This window comes from Pseudoliparis swirei, chromosome 14, assembly GCF_029220125.1.
Source record: "Pseudoliparis swirei isolate HS2019 ecotype Mariana Trench chromosome 14, NWPU_hadal_v1, whole genome shotgun sequence".
In the NCBI taxonomy this organism is placed as follows: domain Eukaryota; kingdom Metazoa; phylum Chordata; class Actinopteri; order Perciformes; family Liparidae; genus Pseudoliparis; species Pseudoliparis swirei.
This window is the reverse complement of record NC_079401.1, coordinates 6,309,225-6,326,478: the sequence shown is the minus strand read 5'-3', so window position 1 is coordinate 6,326,478 and position 17,254 is coordinate 6,309,225. Positions and strand designations below refer to the sequence as shown.

At 49.1% G+C, this 17,254-nt stretch overlaps 1 protein-coding gene across 2 annotated transcripts in view; it reads left to right on the top strand.

Moving 5' to 3' along the window:
- pard3ba (par-3 family cell polarity regulator beta a) overlaps positions 1–17,254 on the top strand; it is a 101,910-nt gene that overhangs the window by 69,762 nt on the left and 14,894 nt on the right. For both annotated transcript variants that reach the window (XM_056431005.1, XM_056431006.1), the window contains 3 exons: positions 4,054–4,164; positions 4,239–4,529; positions 9,510–9,621. In XM_056431005.1, the coding sequence (XP_056286980.1) occupies positions 4,054–4,164; positions 4,239–4,529; positions 9,510–9,621 (514 nt within the window). The remainder of the gene's footprint in view (positions 1–4,053; positions 4,165–4,238; positions 4,530–9,509; positions 9,622–17,254) is intronic.

The following is a 17,254-nucleotide window of genomic DNA, read 5'->3' as shown; positions in this document are numbered from 1 at the left end:
CGAGGGGAAAACTGTGTTTTTCATTACCGAACAGACGGGGGGGGGGGGGGGGGGGCTCCACCTCGCTGCTGGGCAACAGTCGGCTCGCAGCCCCATCCCTCGGTTCCACCAGGAAACCACGGCCATTTATTTTTTCCCGAAGCGCACTTGTTGCCAGTGTCATTCTCTCATTTTTTTGGGCCGGAAATAGTTTCCGACTAATCTCACCGCGACGCAGCGGAGCGTTGCCAGAACTCTCCCTCCATCCGTCTCCCTCTTCTCTCGCTCCTTTTTTCTTTCTTTTTACAGCGAACCCCACTGCGATACGCTTGCTCCTCTCCAGATACACACAGAGCAATCTAATTACTGCGACAACATTTCTGCTTGGCTGATTAACTGTTCTCCCCGATATTCCTGAGCTCCTCACTCCTCCTGCACTTTCACGGGAGCTTTGGCTCACCCATCCATCTCTCCTCTTTTCTCTCACTTCTCTTTGCTCCCTCTCTTTCTTCCCATTCTTCCCGTCTCTCCCGTTCATTCTCCGAGGCAGACGGGCTGTTTAGCCAGCGCTCGTTTGAATCCTCGCTCGTTCTTTTTCTGCCTTCATTTTTCTTCCGACCTCTCTCTCTCTCTCTCTCTCTCCTTTTTCCATCTGTATCTTACTTTCATTCAAGATGCACCAATGAACGTGTCGATGAGAGCAAGGGTACGATTGAGGATCACTTTTAAGATCTGACTCGTCATAGGACGACACTTAATTTTTTAGATGAGAAACGAGCTGTGTCGTTGTGTGTTTCAGGGTTGTGTGTGTGTGTGTGTGTGCGTCACAATTCAAACACCGTATGCCAAGTTTTGTGAAATCTACGAGATTGTGAGCTCACACCATTAAATCCTGAAAACACGACTTCCTCCACACACACACACACACACACACCAGAGAGGAAAGCTTATTAACCCTTGTGTTGCCTTCGGGTCAATTTGACCCGATTCAATATTTCACCCTCCTGTTACCTTTATATTTACTAACATATTTTACCCTTGAGGTCAATATGACCCCAGCTATTAAAATCTCCAGAAAATTATTAGAATTAATATTGTTTTCCAAGTTTAAGTGTGAGGTACTTTATGTTTGTTTGTTGACTCCCGAAAGAACACCGACATTAAACATTGAATCGGGTCAAATTGACCCGAAGGCGACAGGAGGGTTAAATATTGAATCGGGTCAAAATGACCCGAAGGCAACACAAGGGTTAAGGCGACGAACACTCAACTCAACTCAACTCAAACCGGCAGAGTTGTTGACGCAATTGCCCGAAAGAAAAGTAACTAAGCCCCGGTGCTGCGAGAAGCTGGAGGGATGATTTCCGTTGAGGTCGCGTTGAGGTCGCGTTGAGGTCATGTTGCGCGGCGATCTGATGCCGTTCGTTCGTTTGCTCCTGAATAGATACGTTTGTCTCGTGAAGTAAACCCCTCACTTTGTGGAGGGGCTAATTGCTCGGGGCAGGTTGGAGACTTCTTCCCCCTGGCTGGCTGTGATCTCATGTTGCATAGAGAGCCTCATTAGAGCCCGGCTAACTGGGCGCAGGCCCCCCCCCTCCTCCCTCCTAAAGCTATGCAAATGACAGTAGCTGTAGTAATTACAGCCAGCCCAGTTTCTTAGCAGCGAGTTCTCTCCCGGTGGTCATCGGTTCCTCGTGCATGTGAGCGACGAATAACGAAGTCTCCACTAAGCTCGTCGCGACAGAAGAACCACAAACTCTCCTTCCCAGAGTTCAGTGCAAGCGGAACAGTCCCGCTTTGTGTCCCGCAGGCTAATGATGCCAGCGGCGCGCTAATAATGGTTCCCAGTAGCTCCGGTGACAGTGGGGAGTGTATTAAATGGGACACCAGAGCAGCCCGACTGCCCCGGACCCCCCACTTCCTCTCTAATGAGGGTTTGATGGAGTGGTTGTGTAGGTAGATAATGCTAAGTTAATGAGATGTCCTACTCCATGAGACTGTTTGCAGTTCCCCACCGAGTTTGCCTTGTGTGTGTGTGTGTGTGTGTGCGTGTGATGTATGCTGCTGTCTGCTCTAGTATGACCGCTTACCTGCGCTTGTGTGCAATATTGGTTTCTAGATTGCTGTGTGTAGTTGGGAAGCGTGTGTGTGTGTGTGCGTGTGTGTGTGTGTGTGTGTCGGTGCATTCGCTTGTGCGTGCCGCGCCGTTCTGTCATTTATATCTATTCCTTTCTTCTTCTTCTCTTTTTTTATTATCCAGCAACAGTCGGGCACTTGACAGGAAATGAACTGTGAAAGAGTGACGGAGCAGAAACTGTCCTAAGAAGAGACGGAACTTAATAAAGGAGAGAGAGAGAGAGAGAGAGAAATGGGGGAAAAAAGGAAAATAGACGAGTGACATCGTTACCAAACAGTCGGCTCACCGCAGTGGGGGAAAGATGGGAGTTTTGGTGATGAAGGAAGAATAATATAATGGGGGAGCGGGGGATAGCCGCCCTCCCTCGTGGCAGGTACATGTCTCTAATTGGGAGTCCCACACACATTCTGCATCCCCCTCCCTCTCCTTCCTTCCATCTACTTCTCAGACAATGCAGTGAGAACAGGAAGCGTTCCTAATTAATGCAGATATAATGATGGGTCCAACTGTGGACCTCTGCCCCCTTTGAATGTTGATTAAGGTGTGTGTGTGTGGGGGGTGAATCTATCAGGTATCTAAGCCAAGATAAACCTGTTTTTTGGGGGGGATTTAATCCAATCTTTACGTGTGATATAATTACATGTCTATATAGTGCGTATATTTCTTTTACACGTATAGCCGTATTCTATACATGCTCATCGGGGGAAGTAATTGCTGGTCTGTTTTTGTCTCCCGCATAATGTGGGAGGGCGTTTAAGAAAATAGTTCCGAGAAGAAAAAGCATCTGGCCCGATAAAACAAAGGCCTCTGCGGCAGCGCCCACACTGTTTCCTCGAGGAAGCGAGCCGCTGACGACGAAGTAGCATTCTTTGCAGGTGACACGTTCATACTTCCTAAAATGATCAGGTTGAAACTGTCATGGATGCTGGCTTTTGCTTCATGGGGGCAGGTCCGAGTACTGGATGGTACCACTCAGCCTGTGCTGCCAGAGGCATCGTGGCCGTAAAAAGATGTCCCCTCTTTCACATGAGCCGGACCCCGGTCACACCCGCAGGTTTAATAAGTGAGGTGACTGGAGGAGCTCACACACAACACTAATTGGCGGCAGGTGGCTGCGTGGCCTCCTTGTCCAGCTCTCACCTCCCGGCCAGGCCGGCGGGGCGCCGTTCGGCCCACGTACATCTGCCTGTAGCAGCAACCACAAGTTAATGAGATAAACACAGACGAGAGAGAGAGGGGGAGCGAGAGAGAGTGAGAGAGGGAGAGAGAGAGACCTGCGAAATTATTTTTTAAAGTGTGAAGTGGAGCTTTTATTCTAACTCGAAGAGAGGTGACCAGTACATTTTGAAGAATAAGAGTTTATGAATGATGATGATGATGGTGGTCGTTATGGCAAAGTTGACATGGCACACTGTGGTGTAACAGCTATTTTATTGAGCAAAATGTTCAAATATTCATGCTCCATATGCTGCGTGACAACTATAACCCTTTTTCATATGCCCACAGTCACACACACACACACACACACACACACACTGTGGATTGTCAATGCCTGCTGAGGCATTATACCCACATCTATCATGAAGCGGGCAAAGCAACTAATGGACACACAAGAGTGAGAATGACTTTGCCGAGCAGTGTGCATGTGTGTGTGTGTCGACATGTGGTGGCGGTGTGTGGGTGTGTGTGTGTGTGGTGGTTGCATGTTGTGCGAGTTAAAGAGGCAATTCACTCAAATTCAAGCTCTGAGGTTTATTGTTTCATCGTAAAAGTCTGCAAAAAGATTCCCATGAATGCGCATGAATCTTGCCTTCAAAATAAAAGCACAGCCAGGTTTTATGCAGATGAGCAGGAGGTTGCGCAATCCCAACCTGAACACCGAGCGGGTGGTTTTAACGTGCGCTAACATCTGGGGCCCTTTCATGTATTTTGTCCAGATTTGGGAAGAAGAAAGACGACAAGAGCAAAGATGTCGCCAAGGCGCCCAGAAGCAAACTGGAGGCCCTCAGTGAGGAGGAGGTGGACCGGTACCAGGGCCAACGTGGCAGGTAGGAACAGGCCTGGGTGGGATAGGTGACGGATTCCCCCCCCCCCACGTGTCTAACTGCCACCTCTCCGACAGCTACGACCCGCGCCACACCGAGATCCAAGCCGGCCACAGCACCCCAGACTCCGCCTCCTTCCCCGAAGTGGAGGACGACGACAGCGACCCCAACTACGCCCGCATCAGCAACTTCCGCCAGCAGCCCTCGCCGCAGCCGTTCATCAGTCGCACGCCGTCCCCCGCGCCGCTGCCGGGCGGGCCGAACCCCCTCAGGGCCTCCTCCGAGGATCTGGAGGGCCTCTACGCCAAGGTCAACAAGACCAGGCCCCCGCCGGCTCTCCAGAACCAGCAGCTGACCCAGGCGGACAGGTGAGGGGTTCCCTACACTGTGTCCCAGCCCAGCAATCAGGTGTCTCCTCCCCCCTCGTATCCTATTCTGCTTCCTCGCACTTCCACAACAGAATATCTCCGGGTGGAGGAAGAAAACGTCCCTGATCGTACAAGCGGTGTTTTTGCGTTTCGTGATTTAATCGAAAAACCTTCTTCAAATATGTCTTCTCCGCCGCTCCCCTGCCCGGCCCGAGGCCATGTGACGTCCTGAACATTATTTTTGGCTGTAAAAACCCTCCACGGGAGCCTTGTTGAATTTGAAAGTGGGTTATTTTTCTTCTTTTTCATATGCGTTTCGAATATGGAATTGCGAGTGCATGTGTGTGTGTGTGTGTGTGTGTGTCGGGGGCCCTCAACGCTGAGTTGAAGAAAAGGGTTCCTCCCATTTGATGTGAAGAGTTTGAAACCTTCGAGTTTAACTCGCAGACGTTCGTGTACACGAGAGAAGAAAAAAATCGTATTCACATGCAAATGTCTCATTTCCCTTGTGAAATAATACAGGCCACATTAAAACTTCCGTCAACTTAAAGTCTCTGACAGAAATTACTATTGACTTGCAAATCAAAAACTAAGCCCCCGACACCCAATCTCTTCCGGGAAAGAAAGAAAAAGTAAAAAAAAAAAAAATGGAGCATACAAAGAGAGAGACGGAGAGAGAGAGAGAGAAAGAGGGGAGACAGATGGGAATGGAACGGAGTGACAGACGGAGGATGGACGGAAAAGGCAAAACAAATGAAGGGAATGGAGTGCAGGGAGAGAGAAAGAGACAGAATGGAGAGGGAGTCAAACGCATCAGATAGGCGAAGTCCATTCGAGAGGGAAGAAGTGACAGAGGAGAGGAGGAGGGATAATTATCCACAGTCTCACAGCCTGACAGATCTGTGAGACCACTTTAGCTCTCATCCACTCGTGGTACTTCATTACCAGCCTGCTCTCTCCCCTCGGTGTGTCACTTGTCCATTCTCCCTCCTCGGTTTCGCTCATAATGCATGTTAGAGAGTCTTTAGCGTGAGCGCGATGGATGAGGAGCGTCCTTTTCGGCTTGTTAGCTCTGCCTGAGAGCCCCCCCCCCCCCCGGGACGAAGAGAGACTGCGGTGTCAGCGGGCACCATGAAGGTGTCTTTAATATTCAAGTGCAGTCGGGCACGTTGGATGACCTCAGATGTATTCCACGCTTCACATCCCTTCCCCCTGTTCCGCCACCTGCGGGTTGGACGATGGCGCTCCATTCACAAAGTCGCCGCATCTGTTTAAACACACACACACACACACACACACAGAGAGAGCCCGCCGCGGGGCTGTAACCCTCGGCGCCTTTCGTTCACACAAACACAAACACGCGGTCGGAAACCGACGCGCGCACACGAGCCACCTGTAACGCCCCGGCGAGGAAGCCCGGCGTAACCTAGCAACAATGCTGCGTGTGGTCCGGCATGTTTTATGCCACTGCACTAGAATCCTAGGTGTAAGATCACTTACTGTTCGTGTGTGTGTATATATATATATATATATATAAATCTTTGATAGCTGCAGCACGTTTTAGTGTTTCCAAGGGAACAACATATCTGGTTGCTCTCATCTTCCACTGTTTTATTGATGCTGAGGAGAAAAGTGCTCATTATACAAGAGGGACCCCCTTAACACTAATGTTTTTGGAGGTAAATGTGCATGCCTCGGCGTCCACTGTGTTTGCTTAGTTTTGCCAACTGAGACATATTAGTGTCGCCCTCCTCCCCTCCCCTCCCATCTCGGGCCCTGGCCAGCGCCGTCTCCCTAATTTACTGTGGGACATTTTCATTAGGCCCTCAATGGCAGGTGTGTGGGCCGTGATGGGCGTCACATTTGATTAGCGCGGCGCTACGGGCTGACCTGTGGAGAACAAAGGTTGGCTATACGCTTGTCAAATTTGATTAGCCGGAAAGGCTGTGGCGAAGAAACCTGGGGAAGATGAGAGGGTGAAGAGAGAGATGTAAAGACTCTCTCTCTCTTTCGGGAGAATAAATAACATTTAAAAAGCACCGTTGTGCTACGAGAAGGAAGATGAAGGGCGAGCTTGTCGGTGAGCGCGCTCCCACCTTCAGAAGTACGCTCCTTTTTAAGTTTACCTGACGCGGCGACAAAGTCCAATCTCAAATCACTCCAGACGGGCCTCGACTAATTGCCCAAACGTTTTCCGCGAGAAGCGACGAGCTCTTTTGAATGTTGATTTGTCGTCTCCCCCCCCCCCCCCCCCCCACACACTTTTTTATTTTGTTAAAGTCCCGAATGTTGTCGGTTTGGTGCAACGCCGAAGCCGCGGTCGCGCTCCCCGGCCGGAGAGGAGAGACAGGAAGCAGGCGGCTGACGTTATTTGAGGAGACTTCCCAGCAGGTGGCGAAAAAAAGTCACGATTTCTGCCAGCAGAAAATGCATCGACTTGTTTTTCTGTTGCGGATTTAGTTGTCAGGCAACACCTGCCGGAGGAAGAGCTCAAAGAGGAAATATGAAAACAACACATCATTAGTGCGGGCGTCTTCTCCAACTCTAAAGCCTCTTTCATTGGCGCTCGATCTGGGCAATTAAAAAAAAAATTCAATCAATCAACCCCCCCCCCCCCCCTCAGGTCATCTTTTGTCCATGGTCAGTTACTGGAAGCTGGTGTTTGATTGGGAGCTAATCAAGTTTCTTTTCTTTTTTTTAGATGGCGGTGCACTTAACAGAGCGCAGACACATGATGAGTAATGGGTCCGCTCTGTTGCATGCCAGGGTCTCTGGAGAAAGTTTGTTTACGGGGGTGAGGGGGGCGGGGGGGGCTTTGAAGATGAGGGCATTTTATTTTGAGAGGTGCATTATGGGAAGTGAAGCATGGGGAGAATCCCATTGATTCCGGCTCCCGGTGCCACAACACTGAAGAATACACCGCCTGCCTGCCCCCCCCCCCCTCTCCTGCAGCACACACTTCCTAATTAGTCTGGCTAACACCACCTCTCTCTCTCTCTCTCTCTCTCTCTCCCTCTCTCTCGCCTTCATACAGCAGACAGGTTTTTTTTATTTTTTATTTTTTGTGTTCCCGCTCCACTTCCCCCGCTCCTCTTTTCTCCAAAGTTGTCATCCCCGTCTTTTTCTCTGTTTTGGTTTTTGCTCTCATTCTGTCTTCTGGCGCGTCTTTCATTTCCTGCTCCTCTCACTCTCTTCCCCTCGGTCTCCATCCTCCTCCTCCTCCTCTTCCTCCTCCTCAGCGCTCTCTGATCAACCGGCGTCGTCAGACACTCTGAAACGGGGATGAAATGTGACGCTTGAAGGGAAAACAAGTCTGGCTTGAGTGGCAGCGATCTCCGTGGTTGAGCCAATATAGCAAAATAAGACTTTATTGATCAGACACTCGGGGCTAATCCCCCCCCCCCCCCCATTTGTCACATACGGAAACATCGGCGGCGTAAAAAGAGTAGAACGTAGAATCAGAGGATCCCCACGCAATAATAACTCCATCTGACACACAGCCTCACATCACACAGCTCCAATCTGTAGTGTTTCTGCTCCTGGCCTCAGGTTTGAAGACAGGCAATCAGAAAGTCGTTATTAGCTGCTGATGACAACACACACACACACACACACACACAGGACAGGACACATGTGTGTGCGTGTACACACTCTCGCTCTGTCCCTTTTCTGTCACTGTTTGGAAAGCAGCCTGTCTGGATCGTCAGCTCGTCAAACTGCTATTCAACTCCCTCCCCCCTGATGTTTTATCCAGAATCAGCCTCTGTCTTCAGCTATTAATATGATAATATTTTCCGTTGTCAGTGATGGAGGCCGCGGCATAATGAGATAATTACGGTGTTGTTTCACCGGGAGAGCGACACACACGCTCAATCAAAAATGGCAGCCCTAATTACGGGCCCAGGGAGCGGCTAATGGGTTCGCTGGAATAGATGGGTGGCGGGAAAAAAAAATTCGAGACACGCAACCGTCCGCCGAGGGGTCTTTTTGTTTGTTTGTTTGTGCGAGGGCTGGTGGGCGGCCGAGGGTGAGCATGAGTCATAAAAAGCAAGAGCATAAGTGGAAAAATGAAAATACAAAGATCAAGTGTGAATATCTTTACAGCGAGGTCGTCTGCAGGACACGGGGGCGGAGATGAGTATCGATTAGCTGCGCGCTAAAGCAGCTGTTAGCACACTCCAGATATTCCAATCTATATCAAGAAGAAGCTCGGGGGGGAGGCTTCGCACCGACTTCAGCCAGATTTACTAATTAAAGGCAGGGTCACAAGAGAGACTTAAAGATGTAAGCTATGTACGGCACTAATGAACCTCGCTATCTGTGTCTCTCGCCCCGCTCTCTCTCCCTCTCTCTCGCCCCTATGCGGTCGATATCCGCCCGAGGGTCCGCCCATTAGAATGTGCGACACGCCACCCCCATGATGACGTTTCTCTTGAAGTTTCGTCCCCGTTCTGTTGGGTTCTTATCTCTTACTTGTGTTTTCAAAGAAGTGTTTGTATTGTTATTTCTTTCTCACCTTTCTCGGTCCCTCTCTCGTTGACCCGTCAGCGCGCCGGGTTGCCTCGGCCTCTGTGCGACTTCAGGTCCAAAAAAAAAGGCACATCCATCAAATGTTTCCATTCCGTTTTTTCTTCCCCACCTTGGTTTTGTCCGTCAGCTGTAGAAAGTTCAGTTCAGGCGCCGGTGTCTTCTCGGAGGCGGCGCTTTGTGGATATTATCTGTCTGCCGGGGCCTGTCGAGGGCTGTCACTGCAAAGCAAAAAATGTATATATAGACCCGATTTTTCAAATCCAAATGCTTTGTGATCAGGGGGTACTCTGCTGGAAAAAATATTTCACAGGGTGTACGTAACTTTAAAAAGGTTGAGAACCATCGATATAGACTATATACAGGTGGATTTAAGAAAGGAAGGAGCTGAATGTACTTTTCTGCCTAACCCGCTGACCTTGACGTGCGCCTCCCTCTCCGTCTCTCCCGCAGTGACCAGCGTCTCCAGGCGCCGCGCAGGGAGCACCAGCCGGCCCGCGCCGCTCCGAGCTACGACGAGCTCGACGCCCAACGCCGCAGGGTCCTGGAGCACGACCCGCACCGGGTGAGTGTGCGCGCCTGTTAAAAAAATTAAAAAAACACACACAGCATATAATGGGACGCCGGGGGAGGATAATGGCTTCTCGCCATTAAACATCCAACCCCAAACGCCACGGAATGACAGCGAGGTGCGGGGGACACCCACGAGGGACACGAGTTTGAAAGACTGAAATGTTAAATGGAAGCATGTGTGTTTTTCTCCAGAGCACTCCTGGTATCCCCCCCCCCCCCCTACACACGCCCCCTCCGCACCCACACGGTGACTTTCTGGGGCTATTTTCAGATCTCTTGTTAACATTTGAGGTGGCGTGAGCCGTCGAGGCGGCGCCCGCTCGCCCGCCTCATTTAGTTTATGGAGAGATCTATTAGACCGGTGACATTTCCATCCACCCTTTCTTTCAGCTCTACAGCACAACCTTCTCTCTCTCTCTCCTGTTGCGCTTCCTCTCTGGTGTCACTGCCCCCCCCCCCCCCCTCCAACCGTTCCCTCTCTTCCCTGAGACAACAGCGGCCTGAGAGCTCGCTGGAGTTGCCTCTCCTAACCAAGCAGCACTGCTAAATGTTTGTGAACCTGTATTGATCCGGCCTGAGGAATCATATCATTTACCTCCGTACACTCCCGAACACGCCATGAAAATCAATAGCCATTTATCAGGCATTTTGAAAACAGGATTTTTTTTCTTTTTCTTTAATAGCGAGTCCAGGGATGCAAAAAAAATCACACTGCGATCCCAATCGTTGAATCTGTCCGCAGCGATTTGCGAAAGGCATTTCCTCCGAGCTGGATTTCCTTTTTTTCTTTTTTCATTTTCACCGAGGAGACGAGCCGAGGCGTCCGGGGGGGAAATGGTTTGGATTGACGCCACGCTGAGCTCGCTTGCTCGCGGTGTTTTTCTCGAAGCTCTGCGAAGCCGTCCTCATCCGCGGGCCGAGGTTTCTTTTCCGAAGGGCCCGGTGGCTCGAGGCCCCGCGCCGCCGTGCGTCGCTGCCACCGGTTGGCCGTCGGTCCCGAAACACGGCCGCAATCGGAGCGCAGCGAGCGTGAGACCGGTTGTTATTTTTCACCCCACCAAAAAGAAATAGCCAGCGGTATGTATTTTTTGTTCCTCCCCCGAGGAGCCCGATAATGAAACACCCCACTCACAATCACACACACACACAGAGAATAGTGAAACACCTGGGAAGTAATGTTGGATTCAAAAATAGAGAGAACGTGATAATAGACTGTTGTATTGAAACGCAACATGATGGCTAAAAAAAAATCTAAATTCTAATCGAGCACCTGGAAGTAAATAAGTACTGCAACTGTGATCAAAAGCCCCCCCCCCTAGTAGTAGATATGAAATATGTGTATGAGATTAAAAAGAGCTACTTGAGCTTTCTCTCGCTCGCCTTGGCCTCGTGTGATCAGGCTTTTAGCCGCCTGCCTCCTCATCCGGCGCCGAGCTGCTCTTTTATCTGTTTCTGTAGCCTTGAACGGTAAAAAAAAAGAAAAGGCCATCCGAGCTCTCCGCACAAGGCCAGCGGCGCCATTCTCCCTCTCTGAGTGGGTTTCTGTGCGATCGAAAGGGAGGACAGGTGCGTGAGGCACACGTCTCCGCTCCCTCTCCTGAGCCACAAAGCATCCTGGCTAACACGCCAACCTGAGCCGACGTAAACAAACGCCGGTGGAGAAGGCTGTGGTTACCGCGGTGATTCCCGTCTCTGTTTATTCTCTCAGCGGCCGTTTATATGTGTGTGTGTGTGTGTGTGTGTGTGTGTGTGTGTGTGTGTGTGAATCTGGACTTCATGTCCCTGTCCATCTATCCGTCTCTCATGTGACCCGAACCCATGTTCCCTGTCTGTGGATAGGTCACACTTGTAATGATGACCATCACCCTGTCCCCTTCTCTCTGCTGATGTTTCTCTATATGCTAATGAAGCTCTCTGTAAGGTCTTGATGGCCAATTAGGCCACAAAGGTCCGTTTCTTCTCCTGAGCTCCTTTGTTCCACAGCTTGAGTCGGGGAATAACTCTTGATACAGATTTTCAGTAACTGACTGCAATAATTGAATTATTCCACGTGGGACACTCGAGTGATCTATCTTCCATAAATGTAAAGTATCCCTTTCAATACAAATACACGACACCGTAGTTCTTCGTGACGGATTTATTCGTCTCACGTGTTCCTCAGTCAACACCGCCGTCATCAACCCCCCGTCGAGCTCGACAAATACATGTTAACATACGTTGGCGTTCACATTACACAACAAACTGCACGGTAATATGGACGAAGAGAAATAAAGAACATGAAACATAAAGAACGTGGAACATAAAGAACGTGAGAACATAAAGAATGTGGAACATAAAGAACATGGAACATAAAGAACATGAAACATAAAGAACATGGAACATAAAGAACATGGAACATAAATAATGTGGAACATAAAGAACATGGAACATAAAGAACATGGAACATAAAGAACGTGGAACATAAAGAACATGAAACATAAAGAACGTGGAACATAAAGAACGTGAGAACATAAAGAACGTGGAACATAAAGAACGTGGGACATAAAGAACGTGAGACATAAATAAAGAACGTGGAACATGAATAAAGAACATGAAACATAAAGAACGTGGAACATAAAGAACATGAGACATAAAGAATGTGGAACATAAAGAACATGAAACATAAAGAACGTGGAACATAAAGAACGTGGAACATAAAGAACATGAAACATAAAGAACGTGAGACATAAAGAACGTGGAACATAAAGAACGTGAAACATAAAGAACGTGGAACATAAAGAACGTGGAACATAAAGAACGTGGGACATAAAGAACGTGGGACATAAAGAACGTGGAACATAAAGAACGTGGAACATAAAGAACGTGAAACATAAAGAACGTGGAACATAAAGAACGTGAAACATAAAGAACGTGGAACATAAAGAACGTGGAACATGAATAAAGAACGTGGAACATGAATAAAGAACGTGGAACATAAAGAACGTGAAACATAAAGAACGTGGAACATAAAGAACATGAAACATAAAGAACGTGGAACATAAAGAACGTGGAACATAAAGAACGTGGAACATAAAGAACGTGAAACATAAAGAACATGAAACATAAAGAACGTGGAACATAAAGAACGTGGAACATAAAGAACGTGGAACATAAAGAACGTGAAACATAAAGAACGTGGAACATAAAGAATGTGAAACATAAAGAACGTGGAACATAAAGAACGTGGAACATAAAGAACGTGGAACATGAATAAAGAACATGAAACATAAAGAACGTACCTCGCTAATAATAATAATATAATAATCTTTGACAAAGCAACACTTTTTTATCACTTAAACTTCGACCGCGCATGTCTTCAGGAGACGGTCGCATCTTAATGCGTCCCAGCACAACGTTGGATGTAAAAATATGTAAATACAAACAGAATCAATATTCTAGAAACAAGTTGTACACATATTAAGTAAACAAGCCTATTTAAAAAATGACATAAATAATATGGATGTCAGTTAAAATCTTGCTTGGTTCTTTGTTTTTTTTCCTATTTTCCCCCTAGTGGTCATTATTAGACATGCAATAGATTTCACATTGCCGGCGACCACTTCCTCCCACTCTGTGACACGCGCCACGCCTTCTGCTGATTGCACGCCGTGTTTATGAGGTTGTCGATGGCGTCCGCGTGCGTTCCAGCTGACCACGCATACCATGTGACCCGGGGTAACAAAGGCCCACCGGAAACACACACACACACGCGCATGAACTCGTCTCATCTTCAACTCATTACCCCGGGAATCGTAAACAACGGCGGCAGCACATGTGACGCCGTAATGAACCACGAAGTCACGGAGAAACCACGCGCACAACCGCACACTCAAAGTCATTACACACAACGCACACGCAGAGACTCGCACTCCGGTCCACACGCGACTTGTCATCCGTTCCGCAGCTGTTTTTTTATTTTTTTTGTTGCACTTCTCTCTAATGTCGCGTGTGTGTGGACATCCATCACCTTGATGATATTTTAATGTCACATCCTCAGGCTGTCTCAATCCCCCCCTCCATCTTTCTCTCTCTCTCTGACTTTTCTCTCTCCCTCCCACACGTTGGCCATCACTTCATAAATAAACCCCCCACATCATTAAGTAAACACGCACCAGCCTGTCTCGGTGATAGATGGCCTACACACTCTCACACACACACACATGCACGCATGCGGGCGCTGGTGATCTGTGCGGCGCGCCCACCGGCAAGCGGCCCGCAGTCCTAATGAATGCGCACGGATTCCATCGTGAGCTCCGAGATCAGAGAAAAGCTTCTCGGAATGAAGTGAGGAAGTCCAGAAATGTGATATTTATATTTAGTTTTGTTTACCGGCGGGTTTTCCCGCTCTCCCCCTGCGACCGGCCACCGCTCCCACCTGACGAGTGCGTCCTCTCACTGCCGCCCCCCCAGCCGAACACACACACACACACACACACACTCAGCTGTAGCCCAGCAGAAAGCTGCTTATAAAGACAAGAAGGGAGACCCGGAGGAGAGGAACGGGAGAGGAGACATGTGTGTCGATGAGGGCAAACTGTGGCCCCGCGCTGTCTGGTTATTCATAACGGTTCCTGTCCGATAAACAGTCGGAACTGTAGGCGCGCAGACAGAGGATGAATCGTGGAGAAGGATGGCGTGGGAGGCCGAGATGCCGCTTTGTGCATATGGAAGGGAGTGAGGGAGAGGGGAGCAGCTGGTCCGGGGGAGTTTCTCTGAAGGAGGCTGCACTAATGTTAGTCTAATGTTAGTGTTAATCAGGTTAGCATATGTGTGTGTGTGTGTAGATTTGAGTTTTTACTGATGCACCGGCCATATTTTAATGAGGAAAGAGAGAGGGATGACTGGGCTACACACCATCACTCAACATCTCTCTCTCTCTGTCCGTCTCACTTTCTCCCTCTCGTACACGCACACACACACACACACACACACATATCCCTGCACTTCTATCTTGGTGAGGACAGTCATTGACATAATGCATTCCCGACCCCCTTATTGCAAACCTGAACCTGAGTTCGAACCTGAAACTTAAAACCCTTTTTTTTAAATGTCCCCACTCTGAAGGCTTCTCACAAAGATAGATGTACAAGACACACACACACACCATATATATACGAACCCCCGCGCACAGATATTTTACAACTCAGACTTTTAAGAGGTAACATACCACAAACACATAGAAACACACACACACAGCAATGGAAAGGCACCATGTACACACCCACACACACACACACACACACACACACACACACACAGTCACCATCAAAGGGCTGCAAACCTCAGCTTCAGCCCAAACTGAAGCTGCTTCCAGAGTTCAGGAGGAGGATCCATCCAGATTCACGCTGGCAGCTCGCACGCAAACTTTTTTTGAGAGGGAAATCTCGTAATTCAGTATTTACAAGAGATGCAGCCTCCTGATCCTGTTGATTTTTCTTTTTTTTCCGCTCGTGGTCCTCCCCGGCTTGCGTGCCGATCAAAGGCTGCCCGTCGGTGCCTGCGGACCGGGCTCGCTGCTATTCCGGGCCCCGTGTAATTACAGCAGGCCGCACCGCAAGTTAGTGTTCGGGTCGTACGCCCCAGAATATTAAAAAAAAAAAAAAACCGGCAACTGTGAAGCGGCTGCTGGAGGGCCGATGCTGAGCGGGAGGGAAAGTACAGAGCAGGGAAAAGAGGGAGAGCTCGGGGGGGGGGGGGATAATTATGAAAAAGTATAAGGCTCGTGAATATAGTTTCTCTTCACAAGCCTTATCGTTCAGATTCGGTCCTGGCAGATCATTTTCAGGTGAAGCTATTTGCACGTGTAATTGTTTCCTGCACTAAACCCTTTAAATATCCCAGAATCCGTACGATGCTTCATGAACGCCCTGAAAGCAAATGAGGTTTTTTTGAAATACTCAAAACCGACGGAGACTTTTCGAGCGTCGATTGATTTTTTTGGAAAGTGTTTTCAAATTTGACCACCCACTATGTTTTTCCATCAGCTCCTCTCTCGGCGGCGGCGGTCACCTCGTTGTTGATTTGGGGATCACAAACAGAACCTCAGTTGTTCGCTCCCTCGACCACACACACACACACACACACTCATACACACACAAACACACACACGATTCAAAATGTACATATGTTCTGTTTCCACCCGCCGCCATCGAGGCTTTTCACACGCACGCCCCGCACTTTCTTTCCGTCGCGTTCTCTTTCGCAAAGTCACGATGAGCGATTCCATCCACGGACTCTCCTCCTCCTCTCCGTCCTCGTCTCCTCGGCTCTCCCCCCCCCGAGGCTCAACACGCTCCTCTCTTTTGTTTTAAGTCACTTCATTCGAATGCCGCGCGGCAACCGGGCGAGGTTTATTTTTTCCTTTCTTTTTTTTCCTTCTTTCCTCACTCTACCTGCCGCTCCCTCCTCCCCACCTGGGCCAGTAAAGTCCTACAGGGGTGTATTCAGTGTCCTTCCTCATCCCTACGGCGTGTCTCTGGCCCGCGGGCAAACTGCAGAGTGTGATCCGTCTGCGAGTTGATAGAAATCTCACATCCTGCTCCTCGCTCGCTCTTCAAAAGGCTCGCCGGCCATCTGTTCGAGGGTTCAGCGGGGTCCTGAGCGAACCGGGTCGCAGTTTAACATCTTACCGAAGAGACGAGGACGTGTGGAAAATACTATCCACCTTCAACCCTCTCTTCAATCTCGATTTTTCTTTTTTCTCTTCGGAGAAGTCGAGTTCAGATGCACCAAACGCCGAGTGAGGAATCCCACCTGACTATTAGTTGGATGCGTGCCACGGTTTACTTCACGTTAGATGGTTTTATGTTGCTCAAAACGAGTAAGTGTTCCCTTGCGTAGGAGAAGAGCAACAATAAGAGAAGCACCGTGTTTATTATGTAAATATGAACACATCTCGGATTCAAAAGCAAGAGAACATCTGTTGTTCCATCGCTTCATGAGGCCCCGAAGACTTTGAGTTATCGTTCCCCTTAATGCTCATATTGTCTTCATCCAGAAAATGGATCAAATTACAGTTTTTGATGAATGAAGATGAGAGATGTCAACAGATGGAGGAGGTTGTGAGCCATGACACTGACAGGACATTAGACAGGCGGCTCCTCCATCCAGAGGAAGTGAATCACAAATCCAGACGCTGCTTTTTTTCCTTTTTCTTTTGCTGCATACAAACAAACCTCTGTGGGAGAACTTTGGGCCCACGGACCCCTTTAAAGAGCTCACTCTGGAGGGTCTGGAGCCGCTTCAAAGTAGGAGAAGGTCAAGCGCATCCGCCTCACGACATTTGCAGCAGGCCGTTTGGCCGGCGCGAGGCGCTGGACCCACTCATCAAAAGCCTCGCTGGCGGTGGGGGCGTCGACCCCCGCATCCACAAATCTGTTCCTGAAAGGAAGGGGGCGGGGACAGAAGGCTGAATAACCTGTGCCGAAGATTGCACACACACACACACACACACGTGTGTGATTCGGCAGAACCGAAGAGAGGGCTGATGGAAGATGGGATTTGGCCAGCTGACGTACTTTTCGGGGGCATCGTATAAAACCTGGAGAACGAAGAAGGAAGCCAAACACACACACACACACGCACCT